General features: G+C 37.7%; 3 protein-coding genes across 5 annotated transcripts in view; 1 reads left to right on the top strand and 2 right to left on the bottom strand.

The window, feature by feature from the left end:
* The window catches only part of LOC132787191 (furin-like protease 1), a 161273-nt gene that overhangs the window by 31756 nt on the left and 103907 nt on the right, over positions 1-25610 (bottom strand). The window lies entirely within an intron of this gene.
* LOC132787193 (carboxypeptidase N subunit 2) lies at positions 12485-14250 on the bottom strand. The gene has a single exon (XM_060794114.1). The coding sequence runs from the start codon at positions 14130-14132 to the stop codon at positions 12690-12692; it is 1443 nt and encodes a 480-aa protein (XP_060650097.1). The 5' UTR covers positions 14133-14250; the 3' UTR covers positions 12485-12689.
* Positions 15336-16211, top strand: LOC132787653 (collagen alpha-2(I) chain). The gene is made up of 2 exons (XM_060794863.1): positions 15336-15360; positions 15415-16211. Exons 1-2 carry the CDS (start codon positions 15336-15338, stop codon positions 16209-16211), a joined length of 822 nt encoding a protein of 273 aa, XP_060650846.1.

Raw genomic sequence — 25610 nt, 5'->3', positions numbered from 1 at the left:
GCGCCTCGTGGGTCGCGGACGCCACAAAGTATGCAACACACATTATTTGCTTTGTATTAGCGCATGTCCTTGCGCTCCTTGCTGCCTGCCTGCCGGCCTGTCCCCGCCACGTCATATAAATTAGCGGCAATGAAGAAATTGCAAAATTTATGAGTCTCTCAGGAACAGCACGGCAGCCAGAAAGAGATCGAGAGAGGTGGAGAGAGAGAGAGAGAGCGAGAGAGCAAGACAGATAGAGCGCTGCAGCAGACTTTTAAAGAGGCGAAGGAGGAGGAGGAAAATTGCGTGAGTTTCGTCCTTTTTGCGTTGAATGTGTTTTTTAAAAATGTCTGGCGGGCATTCAGCAAAAACTGAACTTTCTGTTTATATATACATATATCTATATATACATATTTGAGTGTGTGTGTGCAGTGTGGGGGGAATGAGGAGAAAGGACGAGGCCAATGTGTACCATTTTTCGCCTGTGGCCTGGCTCGTTATGGCCTGTTAAGCTTCACTGAATTGAGTTGTGTGTGTGTGCGAGAACTTGTTTACTTGTATACCTAAGAGGTGTGTGCGTGCGTGTGTGTGTTTGTGTGTGTGTCAAGTGTTGTTGTTGCTTCTAGGTTGCGTTGCGTTGCGTGTCCGGCTACGTGTGCAAATCTCATCTTTGAGTTTGGTCTTAATTGAAAGTCAGTTTTTAACAGCTGTCACTGCTTTTTGGGACAACGGCGGGACTTTTGAGCTGAGCGGTAATCAAGAGTTCACCTCTTGCCAGAGAGCTGACTAGAACATCAGCTTGGGGACACGGTTTACTTTTGTATCCTTCACCACTTTTGTAAGCACACATTCTCTTTATGAGATTTATCTCCTGGGAGAGTACAACTAATTGTCGTAATAATATTAAATGTTTTATTGAAATTTCTTTGGTATTTATTACTTTCTTTGAGAGGACGACACGGTCCCGCAGTCTCTTAGTAATTTTGTCTAATGGCATTAATTTGATTGTACTTAGTTCGCTGCTTAACTTCACATGAAAGTCAATTAAGCGACTTACGACCATGCCTAGTTACCTGAACAGTAGTCAACAAGCATTTCCCACTCCCATTTACACTACATATAAATATATTAATTTCCATTAACGCATCCCCACAGTAGACGCCCTTCCGCTGAAAAGGTTTATGATGCGAAGGTTTCGTGGCGAAGTCACTTCTACTTCTGCTTCGCTCTCTCTTTCTCTCTTTCTCTCTCACTCTCTCCGAATCTCTTCATAAAACTTGACAGACACGGAAAGAAAGTTGGGCCAAGTGACCGAATAGCCGAGTGGCGAATGGCAAATCTAATTAAGCAGCCTTGTAGCTTTCTACGAAATGCTCGAGCATTAACGCCAAGGGCCATAAAATTGCGCCCAACGTACGTCGCAATGACAGTGGCGTCTGGAATGAGTTCAATTGGCTTTTTCTTCATTAGGCTTAGACGAAAGCGAAGTTTTTATGGGCGCTCCCAACAATATGCACTTAAATGTTTCTAAATTTATGTCGACAAAGTTGCAAGCAGGCATATTAAGTATACCACATGTTGTGCTCAGCAATGTTCTCGCTCTCTCGCACTCTCTCTCTCTGTCTTTCAACAATGCAATAAAACTCACAACGCTCAGCATTTCTTTCACTTTTCTCTGTGGTGTTTTGCTATGCTTGTGCTGTTGCTGTGTTTGTTGTGAAGCTTTGTTTGCTAGCAACCCGCTAAATGCAAAACGGAAGCAGCACAAATTTTAATTGGATTTCCGCTTTTTCCTTTATGTATTTGCTGAGTGCCGTTCTAACAATTTTTCATCTCATTATGAGTTATGAGCTGCACTGCATGTGTTTTAATTTTTTTCTATTGTCAGCAGAATAACACTGAAAAGCTTTGGCTAAATGTTTCATTCCCTACATGATTTCGATGTGGGTGCGAAGCAACAAAAAAAGTTCAAATTGCTTTGGGTTCATTGCTGGTTTCATATTCAAAAATATCTCGACGAAACACGAAGGCTAATTCTAATGTTAAATGAGGAACAATGCGAACAACAGAATGAAATTTATTGCTTACAGGGAAACTTCTAGTCGTTTCCCTCATTTCGAGCTGACTAATTGTTTTTTTTTTTTGTGTTTGCTCTCAGAATGTATAATTTGTAAGATTAGATTTTATGGTTTTCTCGCTCAGTTTTATTCGCTTTAGCTTCTTCCGGTTGCACATAATGAAAACGAGAATGAAAATTTCGACTATACTCTGCGTGTTATGTTTCGTGAATACATTTTGGGTTAGCATATTGTGCGTTTGTAATTAAACTCCCTCAACTGGAATTATTGTCACTCTCTCATAATGCCATTAAAAGTGGCCATCAATGTTGGCATATGTGAAGTAATTTGATTAGCTTTTTGCCAGCCAGAAAATCTACTCCCCAAAGGTTAGTGCAACAATTTTGTGGGGCTAAAACTATGTAGCCAGAACAAAAAGCAAAAGAAGAACGTAACATAATTCAATTTATTTGGGACAAATTGACTGTCAGAGAGAGCCGGAGCAGGCCAGAAAGTTGAGTCCCCAAGTGGACCCACAAAAAAAAAAACCCACACACACCAAAAAAAAAAAATAATAAATGAGAAGGAGTGTGTGGGAATTCTGTGTGTAACATATGCAAATTGAGAAATCGCTTAGGAAAGTACTTTTTGTGCTGGGCGCCAGAAACTGGCTTTTGAATAATTTCTGCGACATGCGGGAATCGGTTGAATGCAAAATGTCTGAATCATAAGGAAATTTGCAATATGTATGAAACATTTTACACTACATAGTCGTGTAGTTCACCAACTTAAAGATAGCAAATGAATAGTTAAAACCCCTGCTAACAGTTGACTTTACGATCCGACAAAGCTGTGACGTGGAAATGTGGCAACAGACCACAATCGAGGTGGAGTGCAAATGCCCACAAATCAGTTGACCTCGCACAACAATCGTGCTTAGAAGTAGGCTTGCAAAAAAAAAAGCTAACAACAAAGCCAAATGCTTGCGTGTCTGTGTGCTGAATTATTTATGCGCGCACGACAACAACAACAACAGTAACAACAATAATAGCAAGAAACAATAGAATCGCAACAACTCCAGCCATGATAGCAGCAGCAATATGTGGCCAAAGGGAGGAAAAGGTTAAACATGGAAACGTGCAAGGGGACAAGTAAAAGCAGTAAAGAAAATTGTAAGTATGAAAGGACAAATACTGCGCAATTAAAATATATGTGATAATATGTTTTTAAAGATACGCCACTCTAATGTAAATTAATAAAATAATGAAAATCAATTTTAGAAATTCTTGACTATTCGTTAAATGTTTTGTTGGTTATGTAAAGTGCTATTTGAAGCCAACACATTTAATTTAATTATTTGTAACATAATTCAATCTTATGATATTCAAAGTAAAAAAAATCTAATAAATAAATAAAATGTTTTCTGTGTCATTAAAATTCCCAAGAAAACATTTCAATTCAGTTCAATCTGACATCATTCCGTAAAGTTTGAAACAGAATATTCAAAATAAAATGGATTAAAAATCTAATAAATCTAAAAGTTTTGCTCCATATGAACTGCAATTATCAGCCAAGACATTTCAGTCTAGCCAATTAATTGTTCTGTTTGACATCTTAAATTCTATTTGAGGCCAACACATTTTTTTTAGTCTATCACGATATTTGTTTAACATAAAAAAACACAAAAATATTATATAAAATAAAATAATAAATAAACTATCCCACACAATTTTGTTTATCATTATAAATTCAATGTGAAGACGTAATTGTGTAGCTGAGTCTCTCATAATTATTTGAAACAGAAGCATACTGCAAAAAATATACTCAACATAATGCAGGAATTAATTGTTTCATTGTCATTTCATTATTTATATAATGAAATGTAAAATTGTTATCAAAGTTTTCTTTTCTAATTCTTGCCAAAAATGCCTTGACTCTCTAACGTTTTTACAGGGTATGACCAGAGACTGAGCTCCACACACACATACGCTTGTACCACACACTTACACTTCGGTCGTTCCACCCACTCACACACACACAGAGAGACACGCGCACATACGCAGACATCCGTAATGGCCACATGGCGCGACTCTAACAAAAGCGAGTTTAGTTTTTGACTTTTGCCTGCCACATTTCGTTGCTGTTGTTTTATATACTTTCTTGCTTTTTGGATTTTCCTTGGTCCTGTGTTACCCCTTTTTTTCGCCCTGTTGGCTGCACATGTAGAGGGCGGTGGGGGAAAGGGGGTAGGCGTCAAAGGGGCGTGTCGCCGACAACGCCACGCTGTCTGGCTCGAGCTTTGCGTTTGTTACTTTTTTCGTTTTCTTTTTTCCCCACTTTTGTCTCCGGCTTGGCATTTGGGCGGCTTATAAATTATGGAACAAAATGTCGGCTTGAGCTCTCCCCCAGCTGCCCTGAGTCGAAAGTTTCACAACATAATTGCTTGTCTGAGTTTGTGTGTGAGTTTGAGTGAATGAGTAAGAGCGTGCGTGGTTGTAAATGTTAAATGTAATATCCGTGTGGAGCTGCTGCCTCTGTTGTTGTAGTTGCTTGTGGCTGCCTTGAGTGGCAAATACTTAATGTAAGCGAACATAAAGACTTCTCGATTGTCATGCCGCAGGTTAAACTCAAGTTACTGCAACTCACCTGAAACGAAAACGAAAAAAAGGAAAATCACGTTAATATCAATTCAATATTCGCAACTGCCGATAAGTGTTTGACTTATTTTCTAAACTGTCAGACGAATGTGAAACCATTGACCAACACAATCAATGTCAATTGCAGACTACCACCAGTTGAAGTAGATGAAGAAAAGCATCAATAAGTGGAATAGCCCAGCACTGGACAGTATAATTTCAATATTGGAATTGCATTTGTCGGTTTGTGCACTGAGCGAAATAATTGGATTTAGAATTAACATAATTGATTGAATATTGTACAATTTTAAATTATATATTTACCATAGAAAAAATAACTAAAAATTATAAAAAATATAACTCAACATCTATTTTTAATTAGACTTCAGCAATTAATATCAAATAATGCAATTATTTATGCATTCAATTCATGCTTTTCTTAAGTGTGTTTCTGTTTTCTTTATTTATAAATTGTGGACGATGAATATTTGAAATGACTTTATTTCATTTATTTTAAAGTTCGTACTGCGTAACTACTTCTGCTGTGCAGTGTTAAAATATTAACATACTATAATAAATTAAACAGCTTTATACAGTAGTATATTATTAATGTTTGAACAGCATATTGTGTTTTTCTCTCAGTGTGTGGACACTTTTAATGCTCGATGTAGTCGATGTATGTACTGTCTGTGCGCCTCGATGTTTATCGTTAAATTCAATTTGCAATTTATAAGATTTCATGCAACAACAGAAGGCAACGCTTGTTATCGCACATATACACATACATGCATATATAGAAAGAGATACACACACCCACTCACATACACTTACACGCAGAGAGAACACGCACTCTTTAGTTGGCCCCTATAGATATGCTATAAATTGTGCAAGGCAAATGGGCAAATGGCAGCTGCGCGCATTCCGTCTGAGTGCAGCACAATGCGGGAATACTACAAGCTGCTGGGTTTTGGCAACCAACGGGGATCGAGGCCTGGGGATGGAGATGGGGATACGACTTTATAGCAAGCATTGTTCATTCAAATGGAAGCCATACACTTGTGTATGTGTGTGTATATATATTTGTGTCATGTGCTGGTTTCATGGCTTGGTCAGATGCCAAAGTCATGTCGACATGCCCACATGTCCCTTGCAAAAGGTAAGCGAATAATCAGAGCAGAAATTCAACTAACCAAACAAAATAAAAAGAGAGAAGAATATTATCTAATCTATGTATACAAAAAATTTGCTTTTTTTTTGCTAGTATAATAAGTAAATGATTTGTCATGTCAGCTGCTTTAGCGATAGTTTATGTGCAGATTTTCAATACCCAAAAGGACTGCAGACAAATAGAATTCGAATTGCAGATACTCATATGCAAAGCATGCGGCAAAGCCAAAGGCAAAGCAAAAGCCAATACCAATACCAATACCAATGCTAATGCATTGTGTTCACTTTTTATACTACTGTCAAGGGAAGCAAACCGAATGCCAATTTGAATACTCATACGAGAGCATTCATAGAATATTCCCATCTATAATGTAGCTCGTTTCCGTCATCCGTTTTCCGGTTGCTGCTGCTTACATTCTTTCTGACTTGTTCACATCCTTGCTTGTTATGTACTCAGCTCTATTTGCGGCAACTTTTCATTTGTTTAGATATTTTGCCTGAATTTCGGCTGCGTTGGCTTTAATTTATGAGTCGCAATTGATATTGAAGAAATTTCTGTAAATCGCAATGACAACTTACGGAAAACGTTTAACTCATTTTAAATTACAAGTGTCTTGTTTAATAAATTAAATTAATAAATCTATTTTAGAAGGAGTATAAAGAGTAATTAATTATCATAAAAAGTTTAATTTAGTATTATAAACTTATTTAATAAAAGCAAATACTAAAAAATTTACAATAAATAAGAAAATTTGAATTGTTTTTTGTTTGTAAAAATATTTTCTATCAAGGGAATATATTAAATTGACATAATCAAGAAATTAAATGCAGGTGAACAATTATTCACAATTTTTTATTTAACAAATTTAAGGATATACAAAATTTAATGGTTTTTAATTACAATGTTTGAAATAGAAATTGAAAGAAGCGAAGTTTTTCTAGCGCAAGTAACAAAGTAGTTTTAGTGCTAGAAATGTTCCATGTTGTGGCAGTAAAATTGCGTGTGTTGCACATGCTTGCATGTTGCATGCCGCAAACCATGAGAGAGTGTGTGTGTCTGCGTGTGTGTGCATTGTGCTGCGTGCTTAAGCGCTTTTACTACTTAGTTAAACAATTTGGTTAAAAGTTGAAAAACACACACCAAGACACAACACTCACTCCTCTCTGCTGCTTGCTGCTGTTGCCAGCGTGAAACGTGCGTGCAACACAAGCAGCAAAGAGAGAGAGAGAGGAACACGATGATTCCCATGGAAGCGGCAGAGACACGTACGCGAAATGTGCTGCAAACTGGGCGTGGTTACCTGGTGGCAGTTGGATGTTGTGGCAACATAATTGCGTCAAAAAAGCCAGTTAATAAGGTAGTGGGAAAAAACAAGCGCGAAGCGTGGCTTAAATTTAATTTGTGCAAAGAAGTTGAAAGTAATTTTCATTTTGTTGTTGGCCGAATGTTCTTTTCTCTGGCAATTAGCTGCCAAAGAGTAAATGCTACCTGTCGACACACACACACATATACACACACATACACAGGGGCAGACACATACATTAAATAACACATTTAAGCGAGTCGCCTGCTAACACTAATTAGGCACCACGTCCCCTCTTCGGAGGGGTGTGCTGCTAATTAAGCGTGAATTTATGCATACACATGTTGCGCATACGCCTCGTTTGCCCTAAACTACAGCTATAGCTACAGTTAGGAAGGCATTCGAATGCATAACTCAGCCACAACAGTCGTATTTCTATTCAGACACAGATACAGACACAGACACCGACACATACACATCTACATTTATTATTCATGCTGCCCAATTATGGGGCCTTCAACTGCAGAGAAACATTCAATTTTAATGTTGAGCGCACATTTTTAGTAACATTCTGTTACAAGCATTCACAGGAAGTGGTTGTTTCCACTCTTTCTATTCTATCTATCTTGGGATAGATACTCTTTATATATTCCACATTTCAACTTTAGGAATTTGGCATAAAATGGCAACAATTGTAGTCACAGGATATCCTAAAGTCGTGTCTTCCTAATTTAAACTTTTCCCTATTTACAGCTGGGCAGTTAAGCAGATGTTTTTTTGGTCATTAAGTTTTATTTATGTGCTCGAACACAAAGCGCCTAAAAGACACCAGCGAAAAGAAGAAAAAGATTCAGATTAGCTAGAGTAAAAGAGAAAAAGATACGCTAATGCACACATAATTGCAGGCGCCATGCAACTGAGTGTAAAATGTCATATAATTTATGATCTGATTAAAAGCTTCGTTCTTCGGTCTGCTTTAAATAAACAATCCAATTATTCAAACAACAAATTTATTTGTTGCCTTCAGTCTCTGTTTTCTTTCTCATGCTGTGAGTGTCGAAATGAGCTTATTTAAGCACCAATTGCTTTCACATTTCAAACGCCATAAAAACATAATGCGTGTTTGTTTATTTGCCACAGAGCACATTTCAACAAATAAATAAACACTTGTTTCATTTCTGAAGTTGCTTTGGGATGAAGACAATTACAAAATGAAATTAAAAGAAAAATAGTTCGATAAATTAAAAGCAATTGCTGCAAGACATTTTTTGTCTGTGCTTTTAGTATTATCTTGCAGTCAGGACAAGACATGCCGGCTAACTAAGTAAGTAGTTCAAGTTGTGCTCTCGTTTAGCCATTGACTTTGAAGTGGATTAGGGCAAGAAAAAGTGGCATCAAATTTCATTTATAAGCTCCAGCAATTGATGCTGTTAAATCTGCAAACAATTTCCCTTCCCCCCTCCCACTACGCAGCTGAAGAGCACATTTATGAAATCTGATCTTCGGCCCTGGAAACATAAAAACAACTTTAACTCTTTAAGCCAGCTGCAGCAAGCCCAGGACGACGAAGGAAAGCCACAATAGAAGCCAGCATTAAATGTGGCCAACAGCTGTTGCAAAGAGAACTAAGGCGACTTGTAAAACAATATAATTAATAATTCAAAAGCACAAAAGTTCAATAAATGTTGAACAGGACCAGACCAAAATCCTTAAAGAGCAGAGAGAGCAGAGAGAGAGAGAGAGAAAGAAGGGGCAACTAAGCGCTCTTGTAAAATTTCGGGCAATAAAATCAACTTAATTATAACAATGGTTATAAACAGCAGCAGCAACGACAGCAACAACAACGAGCCAAGCATGCTACACTCAAGAGTACTCGATGATGAGAATACCCTGACTCGAGTGTCGACAGCCCATCATCGGTTCAGATAGCAACCAAATCGTTAAACAACTTGTATATACCCTGTAATCATATTATTCAGATGTATTGAATAGTTGATTATACCTTTTCATAATTCATTTGGTTAGGGTATAGAAGATGCGAAGTGGTTGCGAAAAACTGAAACTTTTGTGTACAGCTTTTGTTTTTCTAATGAGCTGAGGCAGCAGCCGAGAACAGCAACAAGAAGAAGCATAATAATAACAACAATAACAACATTTTCATAAACTTGCCAAAATGAATTTAGTTGAAGACACAAGAAGACGCAGCACCAGAAGAAGAAGAAGAAAAGCGCCACGAGATGAGGATGAGGATGCTGCTTCTGGGGTTAAATTGTTGCGCATATGTTGCATAACGAACGTAACGCACGTTAGGCGTTTCTGCTTTTCCGGGGGCAACGTTGAAGTTAACTCGGTAAGCAGCTGCCACAGTTGCCACGGCACAGCACAGCACAGCGTTGTTGCAACAATGCCAAAACAAACGACGTCGTCGCGTCGGATAACGAAACGGAAACGGAAGTTGCTTACAAGCGTTCAACTAAAATTCTAACACAGTCAGATAGCATATATAGACAGGCGCACTCACAAACATTTATACAGTCAGACAAGAACGAACAATGCGAGAGAGAGAGAGAGAGCGAACGTCTTAATGGCATAAGCTTTAAAATCTGCTGCATACTTTATGGCGCTGTTAGTTGGAAATTTCTTTTGCATTTAAATAGTTGCAAGTGGAGTGGAGGAGCTCGCTTAATGCTGTGGGAGACGCCGCTTTGATTAAAACAAATAAATGCCATTTTATTCGAGCTCAAGAAATGCAAATGTAGCTATTCAAGAATAAAATATTTAGCATATCATAGAGCTAGCTTTGAGCTGTGAGTGCTGCCTTAAGGGTGTTTGCCTAATAACATGATAAAATGAAATAAATCAAATTCTATTCCAGTAAAATACTACACTTAAATATTACAAATATTCTTTAAAGAGTTGCTAACAATGCGCAATTTGCAATTCTTTAAATATCGATTTAAGTCTTCAGCAACTTGATTACCTTTTATCACTCGCAAATTTAAGCCTTTTTAAAGCACGACAACAAATATTTATATATGTATTTATTATCAGAGCAGTGTCGTCATCGCCGCCAGCTGATAAAAACAAGTAAAAAAGCTACAGTCGAGTGTACTCGACTGTGAGATACCCGCTACCCATTTTGAATAAAATAAATATATTTTGCGGTATTTTCTCAAAATATACCAAGTATACTGCAAAAATACTAAAATAATATACCGAATGGTATATTTGGTATATCGACATAGTACCGTAATCAAAATATACCATAGACGGCACAATATACCAGATTGTCAGCCAAAGCAACTAAGACCCCTAGTAAGTAGGCGTTTTTGCCCATACAAAAGTATTTCTTTAATAACTTCGACAATTTTTATCTGATCGCAACCAAATTTTCAGAAATCATAAATACTATAGATATTATTGTTTATACCAAAATTCGGAACTATAGCTTTAAAATTACGCTTGTTATTCGATTTTTTTTAATTTGCGGGGGCGGAAGTGGGCGTGGCAAAAATTTGAAACAAACTTGATCTGCGTGCAAACATAACAAATGCTGTCGAAAAAAAATTATAGCTCTATCTCTTATAGTCTCTGAGATCCAGTGTTTCATACGGACAGACGGACAGACGGACAGACACACAGACGGACAGACGGACATGGCTATATCGTCTCGGCTGTTGACGCTGATCAAGAATATATATACTTTATAGGGTCGGAGATGCCTCCTTCTACCTGTTACATACATTTCCTGCCGGCACAAAGTTATAATACCCTTCTACCCTATGGGTAGCGGGTATAAATATGTGATGTTGATATTTTTTTGTTTACATTTGAAAGCAGGAATTCGTGTGTATGTCCATGTGTATGTGTGTGTGCTTTGTGTGTGTGTCTGCATTTAATTAAGTTTCTCAACAACAAACTCACCCTCGCTGAATTTCTCTCTGTCGCTCTGCGATTATCTCTGCCTGTGTTGTCCTGGTTCATGTGCGATTACGCTGATAACTTTCATTAAACCATTTTTTTTTGTGTGTTGTGCTTTATGGCCAAGTATTTTGTTGTTGTTCTGTTTTTAATGCTCGTAAAATATTTATGGCATATTCAATTGAGCGTCTGCGAATTTCTACACTCTTAAACTGGATACTTGAACTTAGAAATAAAATGTGTAACACTCTCCCAGATTTACATTTCCATTATGATAATATTTGTGTTTAGTGCTTTATCTCAATACCTTCTATTGATCTGCTTTCTCTCATTTCTCTATATTAACATATTAGGGTATTCCACCTTCTGCCTTGTGGAAATACTTTATTTACAACACATTTTTTATTTTACACAATTTTTGCGTGAAAATGATAAGCTTTAAAGTATTTGGCGTTTATATGGGCGTATATTCACAATAAATACTGTGCAAATATTTGTTTATACACAAAAAATGCTTAAAATATGCATGAAATGTTTTTCCAAAGGACATTAAGTCCTTATAGTATTTGCAAAACACACACGACGAGTATAAAATGGCTCAGCATGTATTAACAAATTTAAAATGATGTGCATAGAAAAAAATAAATATGTCAAGATAATGCCACAAAATTCTGTATTTGTTAAATGATGCGACATAATTTGTGAAAAAGTGCAACAAATTGAATAAATTGAAGTCTTATATGAGATGAAGGTTAAAGGCAGCCCATAAATAATATAGAAGATATTTATATGTTAAAAGTGTGTAAAGAAATTAACTATAGAGAGAAAAGGTGTTAAGAGAACAAAACTTTGGGTAGTGGGTTTAAAAATTATGCTTAAATGGTGCAAGGGAAACTAAATTTAGAGAGAAATGATGTTAAGAAAATAGACAAGACTTGCTATACATCTTAGAGTTTTTTTTATAAAATGTACATGAGGTGTAGTTCAAAGAAGGTCCAGAAATATCAGTGCGCAAATTAAGAATAGGAAGTAAAGATGTTTACATAGAAGCAAAGACTTGTTTTCTATACTTTAAAGTTTCTTAATAAAGTTAGGTGAACTTGAAAGTAAGCTCACAAATATCAATGGATAGTATTTCGATTTAAAAATTGTCTTAAAATCTAAAGTGATAGCAAAGGAGCAAAGACTTGTTCTCTGTAAAATAGTACTATATTACATGAGATAAAGTTTAAAGGCGACCCACAAATTTTATTAAGCAATTTCAAAATAGGAAGTAAAGAAGTTAACATAGGAGCGAAGGCATTTTACCTATACTTTCAAGTGTCTGTATAAAATATATTCAAAAGAGTTAAGAACATCTAAAACCAATTCGAAGTTAAGAACCTCACTTCTCAATCACAATAATACCAAGCGATTCCTTGTTTCCAAAGGGTGCATTGCGCTTTATTATACGTCGTAACAATAAGTAAATTAATTATCGGTTGCTTGCTTGTGTCAATTAATCCTATTTTTTTAATGCAAAATATATGTATAGGACGCCCATTATGCGGTGCATCCAATAGATATAGTTTGATTAAATATGGTTTGAGTAAATATGTTTGGATAATAGTTAGATAAATTGGTGCTCATAATTTGAGCTTCATTTCGTCCAGCATGCGATAGACTTTGATAAACTTCTTCTCGACCAGCTCCGTGAAGGCTTTGATCTCGTTGCGCACTATGGACAGCTCGAGAGCAGCGTCTGAGCTTCCTGTGCCACCGCCATCGCACTTCTTGGAGGCCTTGTTGCTGTCGTACCAACAGGCAATCCCATCAACATAGTCATCGACCAGTTCCGGTGCAGTTACATCCTCCATGAACGAGATGTCGCGCCTCTTCACAAACGAACTCATCAGCAGTTGGAGGAAATCGCAGTTCCAGTTGTTCAGCTGAAAGTAGAAATACTGCAGCGCCTTGAGGCTATCGAAGATCGTGATCTTCATCGAGTAGATGCCGTTGCCCGAGATGTCCAGCATTTGCAGCTGCGCCTGTTTCTTGAAAAGACCCTCGGCAAACTCGGGCGCATTGATCGTCGACAGATTGAGACGCAGCAGCGCAGTGAAACGCCTGAAGGGATTCCCCTGTAAATTGCCCAAGGGATTCTGCGATAAATCCAAGCCAGTCACATTGCTGGCATGTGTGATCAGTGGAATATCCGTCAGCGAATTATTGTGCACATCCAAGTCCCGGACAAAGCCGTGAACTGTCACACGACGCAGATCGCAGCCATGGGCGACGGCCTGCTCCAACATTGAGAAATTCAACGTCAGCTCTGGCATAATGTTACCAGAGATGTCCAACAGCTGCAGATGGGGCTGCAGCTTCAACAACTCCGATTCAAAGGCCACAAATCGATTGTCCGCCAGATTGAGGCGTGTCAAATTCAAATTCCTATCGAATATGCCACGCGGCATCGCCTGCAATCGATTGCCAGCCAAATTGAGGTCCAACAATTTGCGCAGACCCGCAAAGACGCTCAGAGGCAACTGCTCTAGTTGGTTGCCGGCCAGCGAGAGTTCCTTCAGCTCCTTGAGCGCATGGAAGCTGTGATTGTGCAGCCCCTTGAGCAGATTATTCTGCAGTTGCAACGTGGCCAGATTGTCGGCACCAAGGAATATGTTCTTCGGTATGTCTTTCAAGCGATTGTAGCCCAAGTGAAGCTGCATCAGATTGCTGGCGCCCTCGAACTGCGGCTTCTCGAACGACTCCAGCGAGCAGTTCTCCATGCGCAGCTGCTGCAGATCCGGAAAGGTGTCGAACATCAGATGCGGTATCTTGGCAATGCTCGAGTTGAGGAACGTGAGCGCCAGCTGCTTGGCAATCGGTGCCTGTGAAAAGATCACGTAATCGCTGCGAGCAATGTGCACATCGGTGCAGATGCCCGCGCTGCAGTGATCCTGCAGCCAAATGCGACGCAGCTGACCCGCAGTGGGACCCACAGAGCCGCCACTAGAGCTGCCACTGCTGTGGCAGACAATCAACGCACATGTTGCCAGCAGCGAGAGTAGCAGTCGTCGCGACTGCCACATCCCGACCCGAGGACACCAAAGTAAAAGCGGCGCGAACAACAATGCGAGGAGACGACGTTTCGAGGAGGCGACAAGCGCCCAACGACGCGCACGCCACGGCGCAACTTGCTCAACTGTTTGGAACTGGAAACTCGTCTCGTTTTAGTTGACACAAGTAAGCGAATCCAGATGCGGGCTGGCAATCATGCCACACACACAGCAGCAACAGCAGCAAAAAAAAGGGGGTGCAACCCCAACAAGCTGCAACTCATTCGGCGCGTTGTTAATTCAATTCAATTATATGCTTGACATTTTTTCACTCGATTTGTTTCGAGTTTCTGCCCAGTTTCCAGTTTCTATTATTTACATATACTCGCTTATATACACTCACATATCATTTATGCTGTTCTAAGTAGCACGAAATATTTCATCTATGCTGAACTTTCAGTTTCATAGACTCATTGACTATTTCTATATTACTATTTACTATATTCGTAAATTAGTTTATTTCTATTTGGTGTCTATCTGTCTTTTTTGTTATTTTTATTTACTTTTTGTTTATTTTTTGTTTAGTTGTCGGCTTGATGAAAATGAATGTTTTTTAAAGTAGGAAATGCCAAAATGCCGAAGGGGTGACCACTGCGGCTATTTGATACAATAAATATTACGAAATTCCAGCTGAAATTAAGCTGGGTAGTTATTTTTAAGTACTCAGAACTCTGCTTGGGATTTAATTAGACTAACATTACATCCGCGGAGTTGAGCTTATCTTGGGAGTATAACAAAAGCTCTTAAGGAATTTATTTTTAGATAATTTACAAGTTCGTTCTTATATCATTCGCTATAATTTATGTTTGTTTTTTTGCAGAAGAGCTTTGTAAGATGTCGTCACTGCCCCGACCTTTATTATCTTTGGATCTCTATCAACGACATAAAAAATCGATTACAAGCTCAACAGCTTCTAGTTAAGCACCACACCCGAGATCATCAAAAAGATAAGCCAATTGCTAGTTACAGCCTTAAGTGGAACCCGTTTTTGTGGTGCTCTGTTCTGACCCAGTTAGATTAGTTAGATTTTCTGAATAGAGTTGATTGAACTTAAGACAAAACCGCTAGATTAATGGGAGCGCAAAAGCACCTTCCAGGAATCAATCAATGATTGCGATTATTATCGCTGGGGTATAAAAGTGAAGAACCTTCGCACTATTGGCACAGTTAACCAAGATGATTGTCAGTGTGAAGACGCTGGGTAAGAAAACCATTTCTAAAGATAATAAACTAAGCTAATCATTTAAATTTCTAGCCTTTTTCCTGGGCATCGTTAGTCTTTCTCAGGCACAAGCACTTCTGCCAGGACTGCGCGTGGCGGCCTTAGCTCGCAGCGCTGCATCCGATGCAGAGGTAGATAATCCCCAAATCGTTCTGTATACGGCAAGTGATCAGCTCAAGCGCAGTGATGAAGACGATGGAATCAATGGGCCGCAAATTGTGGAGTCAGAGTCCGAAAAGGACAGTCGACGAGTGCCCGACTATCTTTATTCAAACACGATTCCCATGCTGAACGAACAGAATGTCAAGTACCAGGTCCCTCAACTAACAGCCCTGCCCATTGCTTATGGCCCACCGATCATCTCCGGCTCCAACCGACCCTCCGGCAATATTATCAACAACAACAACAATAACAACAATGTGCCTTATGTGGTAGTTCCTCGGGTGCAATTGGGGTTCAATGTCCATGGACAATCGAACGTCAATTGGCCGAGTTTCAATATTCTGCCCGAGAACTCCGCCACACAAAAGGAGGATACTTCGGGGGTGCAATATGTGTACGTGGCTGGACCACCAGGAGAACCTGGACCACCTGGACAACAAGGTCTACCTGGACCTCCAGGGCCGCAAGGACCTCGCGGCTATACCGGCGCAACTGGAGCACGAGGCAGGGATGGACCTCGTGGTCCACCTGGCTACTCGTCGAGCAGTGCTCAGAGCTCGGCTCAGAGTCCCCAGGGTCTTTGGTATACGCAGAGCAACAGCAACATCAACGGCAACAGCAACAATAAGCCACAATATGAACATTTCACGAATGGTTATCACAACTGAGCACATTAAACACTGAACTGAAAATTGTTTGGGGTTTATTTTTAGAAACGCGAAGGGGGCTTTGGGGAATTGAGCGTTGCTTTGCCAGCAGTGTAATAGAATTCTGCGGACATTTGCACTCGTGATTCCCCAACAGTTGGTGGAAATTGCGCCCGTTGTGTAGCGGATGATTTTTACGTCATTAGAATATCAGACAATATATTTAAGCACATTTGGATCTACATTGAAGAAATCAGAAACAAGGCATTTTACAACAATCTACATCATATATTATTTAAGCACATTTGGATCTACATTGAAGAAATCAGAAACAAGGCATTTTACAACAATCTACATCATATATTAATCAATGGGCGCATACGGCAGATAATTCTGATTAGTAATCATGGTATCCTCAGACTACTTTTCACTACGTTGCATTCAGTAGGAAATAAAATAAGTGACATACCAATACTGATTACTGATACTTATTGTGATGAACGCATTTTTTTTTAATATTAGTTATGAATTTACAATAATTAGTATTTATCAGCTAATTTTCGTAGAATTGCTAAAATTTTGAAACTTTTTTTGAATAGATTGGATGAAAAGGTATGTATAATTATATCATTAACCTACTATAAATATTATCACAAATTACAGATGGGTCTTAAAAATTTCGTAATTACTGCTCAACGTGCTGAATGCATCCAAATTTATCGCTTCTTTAATATATATAGGTAGACAAGACAAAATCATTTATTTTAAAGGCATATTTTTAATGTTCAAATAACTGTACATTTGCATAACGGTTGAACTGTATAAAAAAAGTTTAAATTGATCCGTTAAAACAAAAAAGAAAAACAGAAACTGTTTATTATATTTATTGTTGATAACAAGAGAAATAAAATCTTCCTGCGAACAAGCGCCATAAATTTCATTGTTATAATAATATTCAGAATACGACCATTTTTATTGTTATTCTTAAGATTTCTTTTTTAATTCTTAAAAATTTTTATGAAACTACAGCTGACGATTGAGAGTAAAAAAACTCCTAATAGAGATACTAAAGATACTACCCAAATAGTTCTGTAAAAACGCTATTCAATAAAGTAATACAAAAATTTATTACTAAGTCCGATTAAGCGCTGAAAAAGAAACTTGCTGCCATTCAACATAACTAGAACTCAAGTATGCCTGACTTTTTGAATTGCCCATTCACTTATTGTCCCGCATTCTGTTCCCTGTTCTATTCCCCCGCATAATTCCACAGAATCGCACTTCAATATAGCAAACGCAACACGTCTTTTTTTGGGGGCACGTTATGTGCATACGTGAGATTATTTAGTATAGTGCTTATTATATGAAATGTCGTACTATATGTCAAAGCGTAAAGTGTCGTCTGCAGAATGAACACTCGTGCTTGGTGTCATTTTATGGCACACACACACACAGACTCTCATATACAGATTCACACACGTAGACACACTAACATACTCATATTATGATGATTGTGTGTAATTTACATAGATTTTGATACCCCGCTTGACGGGAGAAGCTTTGCCTTTTTTATTGTTTTTTTCTCATTTTTTTTTGGCTTTGGTTTTGGTTTTTGGGGTGCCCCATTGACGGCCATTCAATTGGCGACAGTTTACGGTTCTTGTTGTTGCTATCTGAGCAGCACCTGACAACGACAGCGACAACGTTGTGTTCTCCCTCCAATCTTACCCTCTCTGAGCTAAACTCTGTCCTGTGTGTCACATACACGTAAATGATATCACATTTACACACTACTATACAAAATCACTAACACACACACACACACACTTACACACCTACAGCAACTACACCTACACAGCGACACTCTTAGTGAGCTGTTTCTCATGTTTCAGTCGTTTGGCATTTTGGGGTCTGCGAGTGTCGCCTCGTTGATGGCAACAATCTGTGGCATAGTGTCTGATCTTATTGTTGTAGTCGTTAGTTTTTATTGCTCTTCACTACATAGCATTTACAATAGTATCACACAATGTTGCTGTTGTATTGTTGTCACTACTATTGCTAATGCTTTTGGTGTTGCTGCTGCTGCTGCTGCAGTTGTTTGTCCCGCTTTACTTAAATTGATACGCAGCACGCATTTGTTTCAATTAAATGAAAATGTTTTATGTGCTTCGTGTCGCTTTTACAACTGTAAAACACAGGAAGGGCATTTTAGACTATGTGTGTGTGTGCTGCGGGTCTGCAGGAATTATGTGTATTTAATTGTATGAAATAGTTTAAGAGTCGCAGCAAATACAGCAAACATTTTTCTTCCATTCGACATTTTCAAATCATCGCAGTACGGAAAGGCCAATCCGGTTATTTAGCTAACAGTAAGTACGATTTATTGCATTTCGTACAAAAATTCTCTGTTCAAGTTATTTATATTTTAACTTTGAATTTTTTTTGCAGAGCTATAAACAAATAATGAAAACCCATTTCGTTTAAGTATATTTAAGGCTGTTATCTACTTTATATTTTTCCCAATTTATTTTGTGTTTTGAGCATTAAGCTTACATAATATTTTCTGCTTTTTGATAATAATTTTTGTATATTAAAATATATTTGTACAGCAAAATATATTGAACAATATATTTTATATGAACTTATGTGTGACGATCAATATAAAATTGTTTGCTTTTCCTATAGAAACATTTTTATAAATGCTCTTTCATTCAACCCACCCCAACGACAAGACCAAGGCACATATTTCTTGCCTGTTAATGTGATTCAAATACAGATAAGAATACAAGAACATATGTGAAGAGAGGCAAGCATGATAAACAAAATGTGTAAACAGGCAGAGCACGAAAATGGAATAAATTTATTACGAAGAAAAACTTAGCAAAATATCCAGATGTTGCAAAAAAAAAAAGTGCGTATAGGTGAGGCAAAAGTGAATATGAACAAGAAATGAGTTGGCAAAATATTTGAAAAGTAAATTAAAAGAATAAAGTTTAAGTAATGTTTCGATTTTCAAAGATTAAATGTGAATAATATTCAGCACATACATTTTATTTATTTTCTTATTTATTGTGAATGTTAATCGACTTTCTAAATTATATTATTCGCGGAGAAAAACACCAACAAACGCCACAAAAACAAATACCTAACTTGACATAAATAAATATCTTCTGACTTTAATGACAGCCAAAGAAAATGACTGTTGAGGACATTTTCTGATTGCAGTTCCAACATCAAAGGAAATCTCTACATTTCTTGTTCTTGTTGTTTTCCGTGTTCTTGTGTGCTGTGTGTGTGTGTGTTTGTGCGATTAAGTTAAAATGTTAATAAATATGATTAACATGCCGCTTTTCTTGCTGTTGCCTTCTTGCCGTTAACATGATTATGGCAATAAATAATAAAGTGTTGCCGTTGCTTGTCCTCCTTCTCTTTGTTTTTTGCCACATGCCATTTACACGAGCTCAGTGTTTCACTTTCGTTTTCATGGAAATTCAAGAACTGTACAACTTTGAAGTTAGTCTCGCGCCACGTGGCGTATGCGTAATAAGAGAATCCCTTAGAAGTATTCTGTGTTCGGTGTAATCAAATGTCTTCATCTTTCTGCACCCTTTAAAGTCTTCGAAGTGAATAAATCATCAAGTTTACAATTGAATAACTCATATGGTTAATTTACAAAAGTTGTTTTCCACAACATTCGCAAAAACATTCTTAGTTAAAGAACTTGCATTAAAACGGGCGGTAAATTATTTTGTTACAAAATACAAGCAGCAGAAAATAATAACTCTGTCAGTCCGTGTTGGGCGGAGGCGAAAACAGCAACGGCATTAGAACAAAAAGTTGTCCGTAATTTGCAAGCAAGCAAGGGGCCGGCCACCCAACAACAAGTTAGCCAAGTCAGCGAAATGAACATTGGCCGGAACTGTGCCGTTTTGCGTGGGAGCAACAAAAAAAAAAAATAAAAAATTCCACAAAAGAAAAAAGATGAAAAAACAGAAAAAAAAGATAAATAATGCAGAGAAATGCTGGTGAAAGATAATAGGATAAGGCAGGCGAGAGCAGGCAACAGCCGGAGTGGACATTGCAACAGGAAACGTCGCCATTTTCATGCCAGCTTTTCTCTTCAACTTGCATATTTCATGAGGCGTTCAAACAGAGCGCGAGAAATGCTTAAAATGAGCAAACCATTGCCATTTGCCATCTGCCATTCTCCAGTTACAGCTCAGAATATGAATCAACTGCAAACTCAATACCCTTCGCATTCAATTCGTATCGAATGCAACTCAAACTACAAAAAGCACTTGGCGTTTTAATATTACTTATTCATACCACACTCTCTGTCATGCCATGTAATCCAACTTGGCACACTTTTGCCATCACATTGTAATGAGTTGAGCGCCTATTTATTAATTTTTGATGACAACAAGTTCTCTCCCAAAAAGCATTCTCGCTCACATTTCAGGCAGCTTAAATGTTGAATGAAACTTGTTTGCTAAAGTGAGCCAAAGAACTATAGCATACTTTTTTGAGTGCACTTCTCGCAGTTCATTAACGTGATTTATGAGTCTGATGCTCGGATTACGACAGTCACTTGAAAATCTTTAAATACGATACTTACGTAGTAAACTTGCAAACAAATTTGAAGGAGTTGTTGCTTACCTATAAAGAAAGGAAACATTTTGTATACATTATTAATAAATTCTTGCGCTTAAAGTGATTTTTATTGCAGTTTAAAAGCTCTGTGTCTAACGCAGTCTAATCTCACTTTATTCAGACATACCCCTAATATATTTCCAATTATGTTCATTTAACTCATTTGTTGTCTGTTAACCGGGTTTATTATACCTGCTATCCGTAAGGTAGAAAGGTATTTTAACCGACTCCATAACGTTTATCAATTCTTGGATAAAGTAACATTTTTTGGTACAAGCATTAATAACTACAGTTTTAATGATTCCGGGTCGGATAAAAAACCTAGATGAGCGTTGTCTTATGCGTCGGGTGTTGTATGATGAAAATTTGGTGTATTTTGTATTCTATGGTGTACTATATGTAATAACATTTCAATATACCAAATATCAAAATCGGTATATTTCAAAATTTTTTCGGTTTATTTATTTCGTATATTTCTATAGTGGTATATTTTAAATGTAATAGTATATCGATGTATCAGATATAATAATCGGTATATTTTAGTATTTCTTCAGTATATTATTTCGGTATATTTATATAATATCGCACTGATTTATTTTTTCTTTAGAATTAGGTAGCGAGTATGTTGCAGTCGAGCTTACTCGCCTGTAGCTTTCTCACTTGTTTTTCTTCTACGACTGCCTTTCGTGGACTTAACGTTTCGCTTAGTTGCAATTATACCGCACACTAATGACTTTTAATTAACTCTCCAGATTTGTATGCCGAACGAACGCACATGCGGTATAATGCCTTCTGCTGTTCTCTTATCTCGAGCCTTCTTCATGGCTCAGGCTAATGCCTAGTTACCTTTCCATGTGCGTAAGCGTGTGTGTGTGTGTGGTATTGTGTGGGGAAAGCAGACGCTTCTGCTGCTCCATTGGACATAAAAATAGCCCAAAGCGGTGCCATTTCAAATGCAGCTCCACCGTTTGTCTTAGCCAAAGCCAAAAGCTTAATTACAATACACACACACAGAGCATTCACACGTGTACTCACACACACACACCTCGAGAGAGGAAGAGAGTGAGAGAAATATAGAGAGTGAACTGCTGTTGTTGTTGTCATGATTATTCATAACTTGGCAGACATTCGCTTTTATTTATGTGGCCATTTACACAACTGCCTCGTTGACTTTTCCTGCTTTTCCTGCCATTTCCTACCATTCTTTTCTGTTTGCATGTCTGCATGTGTGTGTGTGTGTGTGTTGGACGCTCCTAATAGGTGTTAATGTGTTGAATTGTCTGTAAGTGTGCCACACGTAACTTGTCCACAGCTTGGACTCTGGCCATGGCTAACTAACCAACGTCTAACGTCTAAGCCAGAAGACACATTTCGTTTAGCCCCCCCCAACGTGTATAAATGAACTCGGTTTCTGCCCCGTGTTGGAAGTGTTAATGAAATTTTGTTGCTTTTCTGCCATGTGGGACTTGGCCAATTACCACAAAATGGTCAATGATAGCGATATCGATGTGAGCAGTTGTCTGCTAATTGTGTGAATGGAAATCTAATTGCGGCTACCTATAGATATCCATTTTTCTGATGTAACGAAATTAAAAAGCTTTTGTTTCGTTTGTAGAATATCCTAATAGTTGGAAAAGTAGTAAATTGTGTTGAATTTATTATTTAGTTATTTGTAAATGTTAATTTTTATACAAAATAATATAATAACTAAAAGAAGGGAGTGCTAGCTACTAAGTCCATCGACTCAAGTGTTGAATTTAAAAACATGTTTGTAATGTAATATACAAAAGAGTCTGTAATTATTTTGTAAGAACAATGTTACACAAACATATCAATAGAAATATTGGTTGAGCCTTCAGGCCATGAAATACATGTAACGTAGCAACAAACTTTTCATGTTTCAATAAGTCTTCTTGAGTTTGCAAAAGTATTATTTAAACTTGATCAATTTACATTAAAATAACATAATAACATTAAGCTTCTGTACACAAGTAAAATATACATATTCGAAAATTGAAAGTACAGCAAGAGGAAATACATTCAACTTCAATAAAAAGAATTATATTTCTTAAAAAATATAATTTGGATAATTGGTATACACATACCAGATAGTATACAGATCTATTTTATATTATTTATTTAAAAATTGTTATATCTGACATGCGTTAAAAAAAAAAAACTAAAGTAACTGGACACATCTTTTAAATTACGTATTCGTGCACTTTTCGCCAAGTTGTAGATAATCTTAAATTTATACATACATACATACGTGCGTGCATTCTTGTTGTTGTCCGAAATGCGGAATATAAAACTACAGACAAGTGTCAGATGTCGCACACACTAAAACTAACCAAGTGCACTGCAATCTCTCTCTCTCTCTCTCTCTCTTTGCTCGTTCTCTTGGCTATCTTTATGCATGTGTTTGTGCTTGTGGCAGCAAATGCTTTCATTACGGTTCAAGTGCAACACCGAGTGGGCCACTTGATGTTGACGTTGAACGGCTGACTTTGCTCTGCCCTGCTTTGCTCTGATCTCACAACGACCCTGAACGAGATGCACCCGAGTGACGCAGCGCAGCGGCTGCGGCTGTGGCAGCCGCCTAAAAATATGCAACACTACTTTTTTCTTTCTGCTCTTTGCTCTTCTCATTTCTCCTGTAGTGCCACTAACAAGTAAATGACAAAATGACTAAGTGTCTGTGTGTGTGTGTATGCGAGCGTGTGTGGAAAGCAGGCTAAGGTCAACGGCTAAGTTCAATACACACACACAGACAGACAGACAGACACATACAGTCACATAATTGCAACGGTGATTGGCATCCGTTATGTGCGTCCTTTTACAGCTTTGCAGCTGTCAGGCAACTTTTCAATGTCATGCGAAACGAACAGCACGAAAAGCTTTTGTGTCGTCAACTTTTTTGAATGCTTGCCAAATCCCAAGCCTGCTTTTAGTGCGTCTCTGTGTGAGTATGTATGTGTGTATGTCTAAAACAATCAAATAATTCTCTGGCTGATTTATGGACACGTTTCAAGTTGATTAAAAATTGAAAAGCCATGCAGCATTGACTTTTCCATCCTTTCCCAATGTAAATGAAAGTTGGTAATTAAAGTTGTCAGCATCGAACTAATGTCGTGACAATCTGCCGAGGGCCGAGAGTAAATGAATTAGATTTGTTTACACTTGCCTCGTTATTGCATTGGATATTGGAGAAAGGGTATTGATAATGCATCATCTGGCCAAAAAATTGACACCCAATTTGAATATCGATTTGAGTGTGCCAGCTGCAAGGGTTCATAAATCAATTTTATTGCTCAGAATGCAGTTGATGTTATTTCAATGTAATTGCAAACGTAACATTCACATTCATTTCTGCCAGCAGGCTGCGTTTCACAAGGATACTGCATATCAATCTAAAATCAGATTACAATTCAATGCTCCTGGACGAAGCAGCAGAATGATGGATAAAATGATTTATTAGTTGTTGCTGTGCTGTGCTGTGCTGTTGATTGCTGGCAATGAATTTTCTTGCTTGTAATTTGTGGCTTGTTGCTTGCAATTGACTGATTTATATTTTTGTGAAAGCTACATTACAAAGCAATCGATTTGAAGAATATTCAGTTTCAAGATATTTAGTTTAAATGCTGGAATTCACAATGAAATCACATTACATTAATAATAATAATTATTTAAAATACATTATTGCAAACAACAGCTTGTTAGTATTCGAAATTAAGTGAGTGTTTTGTGAATATTGCAATTTAATTTCCAGTAGCAGTTGAAATGCCAATCGAAGATCCAAATGCCATAATAAATGAATGTGCGTCTAATAATTCACTCAAATATTCCCATTCGTTCTACTTCGTGAGGAATTTCACTTGCTGAAGGTATACAATGATTTAATGCCACATTATGCGCCTCGCTTTCAAGCCAGTTAAAGTGTTTGCTGACCAAAAAAAAATCCAAAAAGAAAACATTTTAATGGCCAGCGGACTCGCAGCTGCATCTGCTGAGCAAGTTGTGGTCAATTTATTGCAATTTAATTACGCAACAGCTTCAGTGCAAGACGAAGAACACGCACACGGATGGAGGAAACAATAAAACAAATGGGAAACGAGAATGAGCAAAAGAGCGATCAATGTTATGGCATACACGGCGTATGCGTGCTATTATCGACACAATGTCAAGCATACGCCGCGTGTGTCCACCTCATAAGGATATCATTGGGAAATATATGTGTGGACTCCCAACGAATGGCCATCTGCTATGTTAAGACAAATATTATCATTTCATTGAGTATCGAGAACCTTCAACTGAAGAAAATTGTGGTAACATTTAAATGGAACTGAATGGAAATTAAAGCTGAGTTGAATCATTTATTACGATTAATCAAACGAATGGTGTAAGCTGTCAGCGTTTGCACATTTATTACTATTTCACAATTTTATTATTTGGTTCATCAACTTTAATTGTTTTGACTGCTTGCACATTTTGTCGGCCATCGAACAAATTTGATTCGAAATTCGACAAATATTAAACGAGTATGCACATAATTGCTAACGGTAGGTTGTGGCAAACATAACATTCCGTTAATCAAGCGTAAAGCGATGATTTGATTGCGCAATCATCGTTTCCCCTTGCTCAAACAAAAAAGAAATGTATATATATATATATGCAATTGCTAACGATTTGTTTGGCTAAGCGCAAAAAATACAATAATAAAATGGCAAACTAGTGGAAATGTCATCACAACTGTTTGAGAATTCCCTGGAA

Source organism: Drosophila nasuta, chromosome 2R (assembly GCF_023558535.2).
Source record: "Drosophila nasuta strain 15112-1781.00 chromosome 2R, ASM2355853v1, whole genome shotgun sequence".
Lineage (NCBI taxonomy): Eukaryota > Metazoa > Arthropoda > Insecta > Diptera > Drosophilidae > Drosophila > Drosophila nasuta.
Note: the sequence above shows the minus strand (reverse complement) of the source record. Positions and strands in the feature narration are given on the sequence as shown.